Here is a 15467-nt window from a genome sequence, read left to right as displayed (position 1 = left end):
GCTCTTATCACCTGAAAAGTCTTGCTAGCAAGTTCAGAAGCGTCAGTAGATTTCAGTGATCGTATCGTACACCAGGGAGTCGTGGAGGGCCACGATGTTCATTGTTGCCAAGACACTAGTACACGTAGCGCGTCACTAGAATTTCCTGCGAGCTCCTCATTTCTCTGCATTCCAACCTACCACTCCCACCACTAAACTTCTTTACGTGTACACGACTTCCCTTCTTGTTCCTTTCATCTCCAATTCATACCTGCGCCAATGCGGTAGCCCCCCACATCTTCAAAATGCCTCCTCGGTTACGGTGTCAAAATTTCTCAACATCGGCCACCCCATCGCAGGCCACTCAGTGCTTCGCTGCACGGCCACAGGTCGCCTGGAGCCCATCACGGCATTCGCGACATTTCTCACAGACACCATGTCCACAAATCACATTACGGCGGCGGAAATTCTATGAGTGGCTCAATGGGCCGGGTCGACAGCTCAAGGAACCTATACCCGACTCCACAAACTACCTAGGAGCTTACGACAAGTACGGTAACCTGGTACGCGCTGGCCCTGGATGGCGGAGAGATGGGGGTGCGAAGGCTGCTGCCTCGACTGAGGCAGAGCAAGCTGGAGCCGAGGCCAAGGCAGAGGAGACGACAGAAAAGGCCACACCTGCAGGACAGGAGAGCCTGGATGCACTAGATGCTGCCATTCAGTCTGGTGCAGCTGAGGAGAAGGATACCAAGAAGCCGAAAGAAGCGGACGACGACAGCAAGCTTCCGCCTGAGACGGCAGAGGACTTGCGACCCTTTCCCCTCAATCAGTGGTTCCGCAGCCAGCCAGTATTGAGCGAAGACCTCCGGGAAGCAATCTGGCGGAGAGTCAAGAAAGATGGGGCGACAGTATCGCTCGCCAGTGTCGAGTTCGGCGTCAGCAATGAACGCGTCGGCGCTGTTGTGCGACTGAAGCAAATGGAGAAAGAGTGGATAGCGCAGGTATGTTCTCCCATTTTTATCAATTTCCCCACAACACGACATGATGAGCTTCTTAAAAATCGATTAGTCTTTAAGACATCCACATGGTTACAAAACTTAAGTCATGCTCTTGCTGAACGTCGTCGGCTTGTTCTTTGAAACAACGGAAACACACTGTATTACAATTGCTAATCCAATGTGTGCAGGGTAAAACACTCGCGCTCCCTTACTCCAAGGCTGTTCTTTCCATGCTTCCAACAACCCCACACATCGATACCTCGCTTCCTGGGAACAAGAACAAACGTCCTATCACGCACGAGCCCATCAACGACCTCGCGGTACATCCCGCGACACGCCAGCAGCTCTTTGTGCCTGTTGCTGAGTCTCGGCAATTCACGCGTGAAGATGCTGGCAAGGCTTTTGACAACACGCTGTTGCCGGCCGACGCACGCATTCCTCATCCAGAACTTGTGCAGGCTGAGCGTGAATTGCAGTCTGGACTTTCGTTCGAGGAGCGCAAGAAGCTTGCCGAGCAGCGATTTGAGCAAGAGCAAGCAAAGAAGAGACAAGAAGAGAAGCGCAAGGAAGAGGAGCTTAGGGCCATGAAAGTGGTGCCACAGCGGAGGTGGGATTTCGTCTTCAAGGACGTCAGCGTAGAGGCTGCAGGCAGAGATGGCAGAGGCGCCGCGGCTGCTGGATGGCGGTATGGTGTGCCGCACCAGGACCGCAAACGAGGCATCCCGAAGATCCCTACGCGGGTTGAAGCCTAAATTTATGTATAATGCTGTATATATAATACATGATGATCTGACGCTGGCCTTCACCGGTACTGCATCTTCTGGCCACCTCGCTTCTCCATCTTGGCCTGTCTCTTGCTTGCTTGCGGCTGGGGTACACCGGCTGCATCCTGATATCCACCCCTCATGCCCGTGTAGGTGGTGTAAGCGGAATAGGCACTGTAGACGGGGATCACAATCCACAGGAGCCAGGCGTAGTCTCCCACAATAGCAGCCATAACAATGCAGCCATATGTCCAATAGACGACATCCCACATGTACTCAGTCAGGCCCTTGGCATCGAGGTCTTCGCCAGGTCGCTTGACGGCGCCATCGGCATCGAGGGTGGGGCGCGAGAGGCGCTCGAAGTACAGCTGGATGAGCAGTTGCGGAGCCGAGAGGAGTAGATAGACGATCAATGACTTGCGTGACAGTGAGGCGCGGAAGACGAGGGCACGCAGGAGCCACCAGAGGCCGTGGACGGCGAGGGTGATGTAGAGGGTCTGGTTGAGGCGCTGGGCATTGGAAGCCGCGAGCGTCTTGGTGGCTTTCTACGGGGACTGTCAGTGACGGATGCGTGGGAGTGGGCGGCGGGCGCGCGGGCGTACCTTGGCCATGGTGAAGGTGCGATGTGGCTGTGACTGGCTGGACGTGTGCAGAGAAACGTCGTGCGTCTCTAGGCGGGACATTGTTTTGTTACATGTCTTGGCACTCGTAGCGCGTAAACCTACACCTTGACCGCGTCCACCCGCCTGCCCGCAACATCACCACCGCCGCCGCTCCAGCCAACGCCGCCCCGACTATGAGCGCATTACCTTGAGTCTCCGCCCTGTCTCCGCCGCCGCCCAGCAAGCATGTCAGCACCTCCAGGCGTAAATGCCCAGCTGCGCCAGATCGTATACTACCACCTAGACAACGGCTTCGCTGAAAACGCCCTGTTCTTTGCCGGCCGCCTGCACGCCCTCGATCCTCGCAGCCACGATGCCGCGCACCTACTTGCCCTGTGCAACCTCCGTCTGGGAAGATACAAGCAAGCCCTGGACGATGCGCGGACCAAGGGCAACCACACCCAGCATCTAGGATGCGCCTACGTCTTTGCCCAGGCCTGTCTCGCCCTCGGCCGCTACGAGCAGGGAGCCCAGGCGCTGGAGAAAATGCGCAGTTCCTGGGCAGGGCGCAACCACTGGAGTGAGTATCTATAGGAGTAAACACTGGTGACCTGTATTGACCTTCGTCACAGACAAGCATTCCGAGACCTCACGACGCCACGTGCCCGACGCCGCCGCCTGCTACTGCATGCTGGGAAAGCTGTATGCAGCCCACGGCGACTCCAAAAAGGCCATTGAACACTTTGTCGCCGCGCTCAAGATCAACTCCTTCATGTGGGATGCCTTCACCGGTCTCTGCGACATTGGCGCCGTCGTACGCCCTCACAACATCTTCAAAATTACGCCCGACATGCTCCCTCCCGCCTCCTCATACAACCTCCAGCCTAGAATGAATGGCCGCAGCGCGCAGCCGCCTTCATACAACGACGTCGAAAACCCCTTTGTCAACGGCCAAAACGTACACGACGAGCACGCCATGATGGGTGAGGCTGGCGGCCCAGTCCAAATGCGCCCCATAACATCAAGAGCCCGTACCAAGACGAACCCCGAGAGTGATCAGACGGACATTCCGCGGCCCGTATACCAGAACGGACATAAGAGAACCGTATCTGGCCATTCTCTGCAGCAGCCACAGCCCCACTCACAAGCACCGCAGCAACCTCACTCCCAATCACAACAACAATCGCAACCCTTCGATCCTACAGCAGCTCCCCCACGGCGCAGTGTGCGGCTGCTGAACTCCATCACTCAGATTCGGCCTTCAAGTAGCAGACCAGGCGGCACCTCAAGCAGAGACCTCGAGTCGAAAGAGCGGCGCGAGCTACGGAAAGCAAGGGCGGCAGCTCCCAAGCCACGCTCAGGGACAGGTTCGACTGTGGGCAGAGTTGTTAGTGGCAACAGAAAACCGCATCTCGACAACTCTGAGCCCACGAAGCCGGAGAGACCACGGAGCGTGGCGGAGACAACTGTCGCACCGCCCCCCAGAATGGGTCCGCCCGCAGATACTTCACGGGACCGAGATGTCTTGAGCTGGCTACTGGACCTGCTCCTCAAGATAGCTTCTGGATACAGGCACCTGAGTCGCTATGATGCATCAAAGGCACTTGAGGCATTTGGACTCGTGCCCAAGTCACAGCGGGAAACACCGTGGGTCCTGGCGCAGATCGGCAAGGCCCATTATGAGCGCACACATTACACAGACGCAGCCAGCACGTTTCGAAAGATACGAGAACTGGCACCTGCTTCCTCCGAGCATATGGAAGTGTATTCCAATACGCTCTGGCAGCTCAGGGACGAGGTGGCCTTGGGTCATCTTGCACACACGCTGATGGACCAAGATCGTCTCTCTCCACAAGCTTGGTGTGCACTGGGTAATGCAAGCTCTATAAACGGGCAGCATGATGAAGCTGTCAAATGCTTCGCTCGAGCTACCCAGCTGGATCCAAAGTTCGCCTATGCTTTCACCCTCCAAGGTCATGAGCATGTCGCAAATGAGGAGTTTGATAAAGCCATGGCGGCTTATCGCAACGCCATTAGTGCCGATAACAGGCACTACAACGGTTGGTACGGTCTTGGAAACGTCTACGAGCGTCTGGGCAAGTACGAAGTGGCTGAGAAGCACTATCGGGCAGCGGCGGAGATCAACCAGAACAACGCAATGCTCCTTGTTCGGATAGGCTTGGTAAGTCATTATTACCCTTATTTGTCTGTCGAATACTAACATGAGTACGCAGGTTCTGGACCGCATGAAGAAGACTGAACCCGCATTGCTGCAGTTCGAAAACGCGATCAAGATCGAACCACGCTCCGTCATGGCACGCTTCCGCAAATCGCAAGTCCTGCTGAAGTTGAACGCGCCGCAAGAGGCCCTACACGAGCTTCTCTACTTGAAAGACGCTGCTCCAGACGACCCCAACATACATTTCCTGCTAGGTAGGTGTTACAAGAAGTTGCGAGACCGCGCGAGCGCCATCCGCCACCTCACGATAGCCATGAATCTGGACCCGAAGAGCCACGGCGTCATCAAGGAAGTCATGGAAAGTATCGATCAAGAAGACGACGGCGCATGGAGCAGCGAAGACGAACATTAACGTTGCTGCGCCTGTGGCCTTTTTGAACAAAACCCTTTGTCACGAACCGCGTAGCTCAATACCCGAAATGACTTCTTTATCCCTACGACAACGCAGCAATCATCTTCATCTTCATCAGCCTTGTCTTTTAGCGCATACCCCTTTCTAGGTTTCCACGTTTGCCTTTTTCTTCTCTTTCTCTATACCCATCATCATGGACTTGGACTTTGCATCATGGGCGCATTGGGGGAGGGGCGTAGCAAAAACGCAGCCACAACTTGATGGCTTTTGGCATAATCATCATGCATTTTGGAGAGGCGTTGCGGTGCTTTGTTTTGCTGGCATTGACGCTGCCTAGTTGGGCTGGCGCAGCGAAGGGGATTACATTGGCGTAGTTTGTAACAACGACGACTACGAATGACCAATACCTTGGATGACCACTACCGCTTTTTGCGCAGACTTATCGTCTAGTCTTGTGCGACAAAAGGCGAGATGGAGATTTGCGACTTGTACTATATATCAAAATGCATTGGGATATCCTTACCTCTACACACATGTTCATCTATCTCAAGACTTGGCATGGAATAACCTTTCTTCCCTTTTTCTTCACCTCACTCTAGCTCAAAACAGCAACTAATCTCCCACCACTGACCTCCCGTCGCCTCATCCGATCTAACCCCGCATTCACCCCTTCCAACCCCTCAACCGTACCCACAACCTCCGGCGGTACCAACGTTCCCTTGGCCAGCAGCCGTTCGCACCACGCACTGAGCGCCTCGCCCACTTGTGGCACTTCGTGGTAAAGCTTGATCGGCACACTGTGCAGCACAACGTCTTTCGGCACGTCATCCTTTGGCAGACCCGTCAAGCCCACGAGATGAGCTCTCTGCCCCGCTGGAACGGAGATATGCGGTGTCGATGGCTGAGTCGGCAGTTTGGCCTGTGATGACGATGAAAAAGTAGGATGTGAAAGAGCGCTCATCAAGTGCCCCGCTGTTTCTCTACCCAGCGTGTCGAAGCCAAAGCGCGCGCCTGTCTTCCCCGTATATGTGCGGATGACTTCTACCGCTCTCCCTGCGTCGTGCGCGTCAACGAGATAATCCGGTCGCGCTGCCTCCGAGGCCAGAAGTCTGGGACCGTGTTTTACGGCATCGACAACTGCTATGACTTTCACCCCGGCTAATCGTGCTATCTGCATCGTGACAAACGCGCATACCGATCCTGCACCCCATATAACCAGGTGGTCTCCGGCCTTGATACGTTCTTTGACGTCAATACTATGGAAACATTCTTGTCGTATGTCACTAGGTATACCCTCCGGATCCAGACTTCGTACAATACCGAGGACATCAGGTCCGTTTTCTACACTGGAGAAATCGAGCCCTAGACATATCCCTAGTGTGAGGGCGGCGGAGACAAAAGCTACGCCTAGGATACTGCCTGAATTGAGGGAGAGGTTGGGAGGCAGGCGAATGGTGTTGAAAGTGGATGCGATGCTGTAGTGTTGGTATGCGGCTTTGCGTGGGTCGCGGTAGTCGGTTGAGGGGACGAGGACGCGGTCGCCTTTTTGGATGCGAGACGAGGTTGTTATTGGGGTGAGGAGAACTGTGCCGCTGTATTCGCGGCCGGAAATGTAGGGGAGGGTTGGGATGCCGAAGTTGTAGTCGCTGGAGGGATGTTAGTTGATATGTGGGCATGGGGCTGGGTGGTCGGTTCGTACGGTGCTTTCCAGTCGATTGGGTTGAGGCCTACAGCTTGCACTTTTACTAAGAGCTCGCTGTCGTGTTGGATGCTGGGTAGAGGGTGGTCGGCGGAGACTTCGTATGGTTGGCGTATAGCATGGAGTTTCAATGCTGGTTGTACCCTGGGAAGCGTCTCTTCTTTGCCCTTTTGCTGAACCTGTTCGATTGTTTTACGCCTTTTCGATATTGTCTCTTTTGAAGACGCTGCTGTGATACTACGAGTCCGCTTGACTTGTAACATCATGAGGATTGAAATTCAGGTTGCTCAGGTGTGTGCCTTTTGCGTTGAGGTTGATTCTCCTTCAATGCAACTCCTCAACTGGCTTCTGATCGCCAACTTTCGGGTTTCTGTTTGCGACCTCTCCGGGAATGCGCATTTAGATTACTCAAGTAGGTTAGATGCGATCTGCAAGTCTACAATAAGGACTCTCTAGATGCGCGAATAACTGTTGTCATTGTGGATTAAGATGGCACAATACGCGTAGTCGGCAGACTATCAATTTACCGCCTCAACTTACCGTCGCGTAGCGTAGATAGAAGGGCCTACATCGGAGACAAACATATAGTGATACCTCGGAGTTGACGTGATGACGCATCCCGCAGATACCTAAGCGATTGCGTTTGAGAGCGCTCAAAGCACATCATCCGACCTCCAGAACCACGAACTTCTTCCGCACGATACCATTCGATACTTTGCGAAACAACCATTGATTCCTACCATGGCGAAGCGAAACCGAGAGAATGGAGTTGCAAATTCGAAGAATGCGAGGCGAAAGATTGATGCGACAGCGAAAGGCAAGAAGAAGCTGATCATCAATGCCTTCGTTGAGATGTGTAAGTTCACGTGACGCCCCCTCATAAAGCCAATCTACATGGGAGAGCAGCAAGTCGATCGAGCAACTTGACGATAGCTAACAATTAGCCTCCAATAGGCAGTGGCCACCAGTCACCAGGCCTGTGGAGACATCCTGATGACCGTTCGCATGAGTTCAACAACATCGAGCACTGGGTAGAGCTTGCGAAGCTGCTTGAAAATGCCAAAATTCATGGTATCTTCGTAGCCGACGTGCTCGGTGGATATGATGTCTACAATGGCAATCTTGATGCTGCAAAAATCTCAGGCGCGCAATGGCCAGTCAATGAGCCTTTGGCCATTGTGAGTGCCATGGCAGCAGTCACCAAGAGCATCGGATTCGGCGTGACTGTCTCGACAACATACGAACAACCGTACCACCTTGCTCGGAGATTATCGACGGTCGATCATCTTTCGAAGGGAAGGTGAGACATCTGTTATCCTTATCTGGCTCAGGGACTGAATTGATCTAGGCTTGGTTGGAATGTGAGGGTATTCGCTTCCTCGATCGCTGCATGGATAATGACCTTTACAGATTGTGACCAGCTATCTAGACTCGGCTGCGCGTAACATGGGTATGAAGGAGCAACTGCCGGTTAGTTTTTCGTGTACCTCGGCTTGGCTTGGCTAGAGACTTTGCTGATATACTTCAGCATGACGAGCGCTATGCGCAGGCTGAGGAATATGTGAAGGTCATGTATAAACTGCTAGAGTCTTCTTGGAGAGATGATGCAGTCGTACTGGACCGGAAGAGTGGTGTATACACGGTACCCGATCGGGTGCGCGAGATCAACCACGAGGGAAAGTACTTCAACGTGCCTGGCCCTCACATATGCCAGCCAAGCCCGCAACGTACGCCTCTCATCCTCCAGGCGGGTGCGTCGAAGGCAGGAAAGACATTTGCAGCACAAAATGCGGAAGCAATATTCGTCTCCGCCCATGCGCCCGAGGTCTGTGCGAAAAACATCGCAGAAATCCGACACATTGCCTCTTCGCAGTTCGGTCGGGAAGGGAAGAACATCAAGTTTCTTGCCCTTGTAACACCCATCATCGGTCGAACCGAAGAAGAGGCCCAGGCCAAGCTTGCCGATTACCGCAAATATGCGTCCTTGGAAGGAGCGTTGTCGCTGTTCTGTGGTTGGACTGGCATTGATCTCGGAAAATACGGAGACGATGAGGAACTGCGTCACGTCGAGAGCAACGCTGTGCGGTCTACTGTCGAAGGCTACGCTCGGTTCTCCCCTGGAACCTCCAAATGGACGAAGCATACAGTCGCGGAGCACGTGAGCATCGGTGGAAACGGTCCCATTCTTGTTGGAACCCCAACCCAAGTTGCGGATGGGTTGCAAGTCTGGATTGACGAGGCCGACGTTGACGGTTTCAACATGGTGAGTCGTATCCCGGTTATTGTGGTAGTATTGACTCTAATGCACGAGCTAGGCGTACGCCGTCTTTCCACAGTCGTTTGTGGACATGATTGAGCTGTTGCTTCCCGAGCTCAAGAAGCGGGGTTTGTTCTGGGACGATTATGCTGTGCCTGGTGGCACTTATCGCGAAAACTTCTATGCGAAGAAGGGACAGAAAGGGCCGCTTGAGGAGCACGTGGCATCGACGTATCGGTGGAAGGCGGGAGTCGATGCTAAGGACCACGTCATTCCGGAGTGAAAAGCAAATGCGATTAAGCAAGCTGAGATGTCGTGTATTTGAACAAAATCAAGTGCTCTAAGAGATTCGATACGCCCTAAGATTCGGTGCAAGTGACCGAGATGCCATATCAGTATGCGTCAGCTTGAAGATGTGCAAGATAACGCGATCTTGCTCTGGGTTGCATCCTGCAATGGGGAACGACGCCGTCGATGTCTTCTTGGGTGTTGCAAATCTGTCCTAGTTGCTGTCTCTCTCTCTCTAGAGCGCAAGGTCGCGTCAGTACAGGGGAGCGAGCACGACAACCGCCGCGATTGCTGCGAGCCGATTTCGTCAGCAAGCGGAGAAAAGACGTGATTGCCCATCTGCCCGACCGGCGGCTCTGCAGGCCGGGAAAAGATAGCGCATCTAACAGCGTCTTACGGCATCGGTGCTTGAGAACAAAGTTGATGATAGCGAGGCAGCTTACCCCGGGGCTTTAAAGTCATCATGGGTAGAGGCATGTGTCCGACGAGAGGGCATCATTCCAGGGACAGCGAGGACAACCACCGCTTACATAATGACGCCAAGCCCAATCTCATCAACCGCGGCCAATCTAACGGTTTCGGGGCAAGGTTCAACACCATCGCGACGCGTCGCACAGCTCGCAGAACATCTCGCGTCAGCAGAGGGCAACAAACAAGATGAATCTCACGCTGCCTTGCCAACTTCTTACCCCGTTTCGAAGCTGCAGTTGAGTCCAACGCAGTACATCGATCATGTACGAAGCCTTCGCGTCGCTGTCATCGGTGCCGGTCTAGCTGGTATCAATGCAGGTATTCTTCTGCCAGCGAAAGTGCCGGGCATCGACTTGACCATCTTTGAGAAGAACGATGATGTTGTAAGTGCACGTAAGAGTTGTGGGAATATCGCGCTGACAACGTGCAGAGTGGCACGTGGCTTGAGAACGTGTACCCAGGCGTACGATGCGACATTCCATCTCATGTGTACCAAGCGACATACTCGCCCAACACGCAATGGTCTGAGATATTCGCGCGAGGCGCTGAGATCCGTGACTATTGGAAGGCGCAGGCTAAGAAGCACGACGTCTACAAGTATGTCAGACTTCGGCACCGCGTCGACGAAGCGGAATGGGATGATGCACAGTCCGAATGGCGGGTGACAGTGCGAAACCTCAAAGATGAGACCACATCGACAGAGACCTTCGATTTCGTCATCACCGCCATTGGCCGGTTCAACTCTTGGAAGCTACCTGATTATCCGGGCTTGAACGACTACCAAGGCCATCTAAGACACACGTCGAACTGGGACGTTTCGTTCGATCCGACGGGCAAGAAGGTCGCTGTCATTGGGAATGGCGCAAGCGGTATTCAGGTCGTGCCAAATCTACAGCCCATTGCAAAACACATCACTCACTTCGTTCGTAATCCAACGTGGATCGCGACATCGTGGGCAGGCGATGAGCGGACTTTTGAGCCACAGCCATACTCGCAGGAACAGCGCAAGGCTCTGGAAGACCCTGGAGTGTATCTGGCCTTCAGGAAAGATCTTGAAGATAGATACTGGAGACGATTCCGTGCCATGATTCGTGGATCAACCGAGAATCAGGGCATGCGAGAGCAGTTCATCGATGTCATGAAGAAGCGAGTAGCGCAAAAGCCCGAACTGCTCGATGGATTGATACCAGATTTTGCCCCGCACTGCAGACGACTCACACCGGGCCCTGGCTACTTGGAGTCTCTCACCGAAGCGAATGTGGAGCTTGTCAAATCGCCTATCAAGCGTTTCACACCTCGAGGTATTGAAACGACCGATGGCAGAACGTTCGAGTTTGATGCGATATTTTGCGCGACCGGTGCCAACACCGATCTCGTTCCACCATTTTCGATCAAGGCGCACGGAGAGGATCTCCACGAAGCATGGAAGCCCGGAGGTAAATGGGGCTTTCCTTACACATATTTAGGTCTAGCTACACCCGGTTTCCCCAACCTATTCTTCCTAGCCGGTCCGCATGCTACGGGCCCTTCGGGCACAGTGCCACATGGTGTAGAGACGTCAATCACTTACTTCGCCAAAGTACTTCGCAAAGTCTCTTCACAAGGACTCAAGTCCCTAACACCATCGAAAGAGGCAACGGATGACTTTGTCGACTACTGTGACGCTTTCTTCCCGACCACAGTCTTGACCGACAAGTGTTCGTCTTGGAACAACGGCGGAATTCCTGGACAGCGTATTCACGGCTTATGGCCTGGTTCAGCTGCGCACTTTACCATAGCTAGACGGGAGCCACGATGGGAAGATTGGGAGTACGAACGCGAACACAAGGGCAATCGCTTCGCCTATTTTGGGAATGGGTACACTGAGGCAGAGCTTGATGAATCGACTGACTTGACCTCATATCTCAAGGCGCCTGGCCAGGAAGTAGATTTGAGGGATCTTCATGAGCGCTGGTGGGATGTGCCGGGTGCAGAGAGGAAACCATAGATACTCGTGTCGAGTTGTTCGAACAGATGAGTGCGTACTCGCTCGCCTGCAGACAATTTACTCGCAAATTGGCCCGCTCAAAAGGTCCGTGGTTCGTTGCTATAAGTCGCACTCTTTTCGAATGTCACATCTTGCACTGTGGTTCACAATCTGAGATGAAGATTGCGTGACCACGCTACTGTTCTTACCGCGGTTTCGTCAGTGTTCACTAGGCCTTATTTCGTACCCACGCCGACCGTTGAGGATGACTGCCCCATATCGCATCGTCAAGTACCTTGGAGATGGCGTGCTATCCCATCATCATGCCGTGTCCGAGGTACGACCGGGACAGCATACCGTCAGGCCTCTCGTCGCGTCTGGAGCTTTTCCGACGAATCTGGGACGATGTTTTGGGGATACCGGAGACGCGGCTCACTAATTGCACAGGCTTTGTGTCGAGTGGAGCTCGGTACCTTCGTGTGCCGGGTATGTAGCTGTACGGCGAGTTGTACTAACGCAGTGTGGTATGAAGCATTTTCGCGACGTGTAGTCGCTATATCTATCAAATGGGTCAGAGACGCCGAATATGACGGGCATCAGAACTCGTTTTCATCCGGTATCGCCTTTTTACAGGAGTGTTGACTATGGCCAACTCAGACACCTCCATCGAATATGGCAGCGACGAAGGAGTTGAGAAGAGAGACTATCCAGGTAAGAATCAAAGTATCCAATATCCAAAAACAATAGACTCACAAATAGCAGTCAAATGGTACCGCTCAACGTTTTTCAACATGACCATCTTGGGACTCTGCAACTTCAGCGCACCAGGTATCTGGGGTGCAATGAACAGTCTCGGTGCCGGCGGAGCTCAATCACCACATCTCGTCAACGCGGGCAACGCGCTCACATTCTGTCTCATGGTCGTAAGCTGCTATTTCAGCAGCGTAATCGTGCACTATGTCGGGATCAAAGGAGCACTGATTTTTGGAACGTAAGCAATCACACCACATCTCAGCGCATACCATCACTAATGCGAACTACAGCATCGGTTACGCCCCCTACGCAGCAGCACTCTATACGAACAACCGCTTCGGAACCGAGTGGTTCATCTACCTCGGATCCTCACTGTGCGGCATCTCTGCAGGAGTCTTCTGGATGGCCGAAGCTGCGATCGCGATTGCGTACCCTGAACCCTGGAACAAAGGAAAAGCGCTTGGATATTGGCTCACTTACCGGCTTGCTGGCCAGATCCTTGGAGGAGCCATCAACCTTGGTCTCAACGCGGATCGCGATCAAGCGGGCAAAGTCACGTACACCGTGTATCTGATCTTCATCGCTTTGCAGTGCGTAGGCCCTGTAGTGGGATTGTTCCTGAATAGTCCGGGTAAAGTCCAGAGGAAGGATGGGAAGAAAGTCAATTTGGCCATCCTAGAGAATCCATGGGTCGAGATCAAGGAAATTACGAGGCTGTTTTTTACCAAGCGCTTCTTACTCATCCTTCTTTGGATCGGGCAGGCTGTCTTCGCTGAGGCAGTGTTCTTCACCTACCTGGCTCGTAAGTCATACCGCCTACTTTCATAAAACATAAGTAGCATCCAGTATTGACCAAAAGACAGTGTGGTTCTCCGTGCGTGCCCGCGCCCTCGGGTCGTTCCTCTCCGGTATCATCGCAGTGACCTGTGGAAACCTACTTGGCCAATACCTCGACCGCACCAAGATTCCTCTACGTACCCGCGCACGCAGTACCTTCTGGGTCATCGTCGTTCTACAAGGCGCCTGGTGGCTCTGGGCCACCATACTCGTCACTGAGTTCCGCGATTCGAAACCGACATATGATTGGACGTCACCTGGCTTCGGGCGCGCTTTCGCCGTCTTCATATTCCTGACCGCTGGTTTCCAACTCAACTACCTGTTCCTATACTTCATTATTGGCAGGCTGGCGGTAGACGAGCCTGAGGTCATTCGTTATGCCGCATTGTTGAGGGGGAGTGAGAGTGCTTGGCAGGCCGTTAGTTACGGTATCACGAGTCTGACTGTATTCGCTGAAGTTGGAGCTGTGTACTGGAATTTTGCGTTGTGGGGTGTGGCGATATGGCCGGCATGGTTGGTGTTGAGAGAGTTTGGAGTTGGGGAGAAAGTAGCCAACGCGCAGCCTGTCGAGGGTGGCTCAGTTGACTACGAACAACAGGAGGGGGAAGGGATACAAAAAGGCTTATCGGGCTGATAGACATATTTGGCAGCCATAGAATGCGCGGCGCATGTTTGAGACGAAGAAGTATGATGAATTGAACTGTATGGACACCGTGATCAGTTCGCCATGTAAGAAAAGAATGATTGAAAAAATGCACAGAGAAGTGCCAGCTTTCCAGTTACAAGAGCCTAGAATTCACGCCCAGCTACTGAGGGTGAGTCCTCATACTTGTAGCACAGCACGCCCTCGCCTTCTTGATTCAATGTATCCAGAACCTCACGAACGGCAACGTCTTCGGCCATGAACCCCATCCACACCGGTGTGTCTAGTGTAGTCTGCTCAACGGCGTCAGCAGGGGGCCCAAAGCCTTCGATGGTCCTGGGGCCGCCGATGTCAGTCAGGCGGGCGGGATCGCGGCTCTGCCAGAGGGTCCACATGTAGTCGAGCTGGCAATGGTGAAGCCAGAAGAGCGGATCGTTGGGGGAGGAGTAGATATCGCTTATCTGAGTAGGGTGTTAGTATGGAAGGACATGAAAAGGGTTGCAATAAAAGAAGGTCACGTACGTCACCGCCAATAGACATGTGTCCTAGACCATGTGGCGACTGGAATGCGTTGGTACGGATTTTGTCCTCATCTTTGACGAAACTTAATCCATCGATGAAAGCCTGGAGCTGGTAGTAGTTCTTTGCTTCCATGGTTGCCGGGTAGATGTCTTCCCAGCCGGTACTTCCGTTGAACAGATCAAAGTCAACAGCACGCGTCAAGCAGCGCGGGTTTGACGCCAGGGACTCAACAGGCCCGATGTTCAGAGACGTATTTCCAGCGAATGGGCCGTCCTTGATGCAACCATCTGTGCCGGAACCGTCGCCACCAAAAGTCTTCAGCACAGGTGAGGTGTAGATGGAGCCATTGGCGTTGGTGGACGGGTTGTCGAGAGTCCAGTCCCAGTAGGGTTGTGCGCCAGTGTAATTGCATTCGGAGCGAAGCACAGATTCGAAGACCCAGATGGCGTAGCGGTGCCAAGGTAGGAAGACACCAACCGTGTGGATGCCGTAGATTGTGACGTTGGCTAGAGAAAGGCCAGTTAGTATGGGAGTTGTTCGGGTAAGCAATGTCCCACGAAGGGTACATACCGGCCGATTCAGGATCATTGGCGAGTGAGGGGACATCTTGACCGCCTGTCGCACTTTGTTAGCTGACTTGTATGTTTGTGGATAATGCTTGGTACTAACCTCGCGTAGCGTTGATGTGTAGGGCGACGAAGTCGTCAAACCTGGTCTTCAGAGTGCTGAATACTTCAGTTCCCTTGGAAGGTGCCCGCTTCAGACATTGAACGGCATCAATATAGGCGTTCTGTTCAGAAGCATTCAGTGTGCGCCTAGGAGAATGTCAGTAGAGGCCACCGACGGGTAGCTTTTGCTCCGAAACACATACCACTCCTTCCTGATGCGCGGGTTGGAGCAGCTACCTGCAGTCTCATTGACAGGCAATGCGCTACCCAGCGAAGCGATTTTTAATGAAAGTAGGGCTGATAGACGCATGATGATGAAATTCAAAAAACGAGTGTGGCGGATACATTAGCTACTGTGGAACGAAATGCCATCTATATAGAGATTCCACGATATGTCTATGCATCCGAAATATGACAGAGATTAAACCT

General features: G+C 53.3%; 8 protein-coding genes across 8 annotated transcripts; 5 read left to right on the top strand and 3 right to left on the bottom strand.

The window, feature by feature from the left end:
* Positions 1-284: 284 nt before the first annotated feature.
* Positions 285-1729, top strand: J4E92_000380 (uncharacterized protein; the record flags this gene model as incomplete). Its single annotated transcript, XM_051491797.1, has 2 exons — positions 285-980; positions 1166-1729. 2 exons carry the CDS (start codon positions 285-287, stop codon positions 1727-1729), a joined length of 1260 nt encoding a protein of 419 aa, XP_051357309.1.
* Positions 1730-1779: 50 nt separating this feature from the next.
* On the bottom strand, positions 1780-2352 carry J4E92_000379 (uncharacterized protein; the record flags this gene model as incomplete). Its single annotated transcript, XM_051491796.1, has 2 exons — positions 1780-2286; positions 2344-2352. 2 exons carry the CDS (start codon positions 2350-2352, stop codon positions 1780-1782), a joined length of 516 nt encoding a protein of 171 aa, XP_051357308.1.
* A 237-nt stretch (positions 2353-2589) lies between these two features.
* On the top strand, positions 2590-4934 carry J4E92_000378 (uncharacterized protein; the record flags this gene model as incomplete). The annotated part of the gene is made up of 3 exons (XM_051491795.1): positions 2590-2923; positions 2976-4525; positions 4578-4934. The coding sequence occupies 3 exons, from the start codon at positions 2590-2592 to the stop codon at positions 4932-4934; spliced, it is 2241 nt and encodes a 746-aa protein (XP_051357307.1).
* A 595-nt stretch (positions 4935-5529) lies between these two features.
* Positions 5530-6896, bottom strand: J4E92_000377 (uncharacterized protein; the record flags this gene model as incomplete). Its single annotated transcript, XM_051491794.1, has 3 exons — positions 5530-5853; positions 6130-6580; positions 6634-6896. 3 exons carry the CDS (start codon positions 6894-6896, stop codon positions 5530-5532), a joined length of 1038 nt encoding a protein of 345 aa, XP_051357306.1.
* Positions 6897-7374: 478 nt separating this feature from the next.
* Positions 7375-9173, top strand: J4E92_000376 (uncharacterized protein; the record flags this gene model as incomplete). The annotated part of the gene is made up of 6 exons (XM_051491793.1): positions 7375-7489; positions 7588-7933; positions 7982-7994; positions 8044-8103; positions 8162-8896; positions 8949-9173. 6 exons carry the CDS (start codon positions 7375-7377, stop codon positions 9171-9173), a joined length of 1494 nt encoding a protein of 497 aa, XP_051357305.1.
* A 538-nt stretch (positions 9174-9711) lies between these two features.
* On the top strand, positions 9712-11636 carry J4E92_000375 (uncharacterized protein; the record flags this gene model as incomplete). The annotated part of the gene is made up of 2 exons (XM_051491792.1): positions 9712-10032; positions 10080-11636. The coding sequence occupies 2 exons, from the start codon at positions 9712-9714 to the stop codon at positions 11634-11636; spliced, it is 1878 nt and encodes a 625-aa protein (XP_051357304.1).
* A 623-nt stretch (positions 11637-12259) lies between these two features.
* Positions 12260-13839, top strand: J4E92_000374 (uncharacterized protein; the record flags this gene model as incomplete). Its single annotated transcript, XM_051491791.1, has 4 exons — positions 12260-12326; positions 12378-12606; positions 12659-13170; positions 13232-13839. 4 exons carry the CDS (start codon positions 12260-12262, stop codon positions 13837-13839), a joined length of 1416 nt encoding a protein of 471 aa, XP_051357303.1.
* A 155-nt stretch (positions 13840-13994) lies between these two features.
* On the bottom strand, positions 13995-15348 carry J4E92_000373 (uncharacterized protein; the record flags this gene model as incomplete). Its single annotated transcript, XM_051491790.1, has 5 exons — positions 13995-14309; positions 14371-14876; positions 14941-14985; positions 15040-15185; positions 15242-15348. The coding sequence occupies 5 exons, from the start codon at positions 15346-15348 to the stop codon at positions 13995-13997; spliced, it is 1119 nt and encodes a 372-aa protein (XP_051357302.1).
* Positions 15349-15467: the final 119 nt, after the last annotated feature.

Source organism: Alternaria infectoria (genome assembly GCF_024043175.1).
Source record: "Alternaria infectoria strain BMP 0036 chromosome Unknown scaffold_1, whole genome shotgun sequence".
Classification (NCBI taxonomy): Eukaryota; Fungi; Ascomycota; class Dothideomycetes; order Pleosporales; family Pleosporaceae; genus Alternaria; species Alternaria infectoria.
The sequence above is the reverse complement of the archived record's forward strand: the minus strand, read 5'-3'. Positions and strand labels throughout refer to the sequence as shown.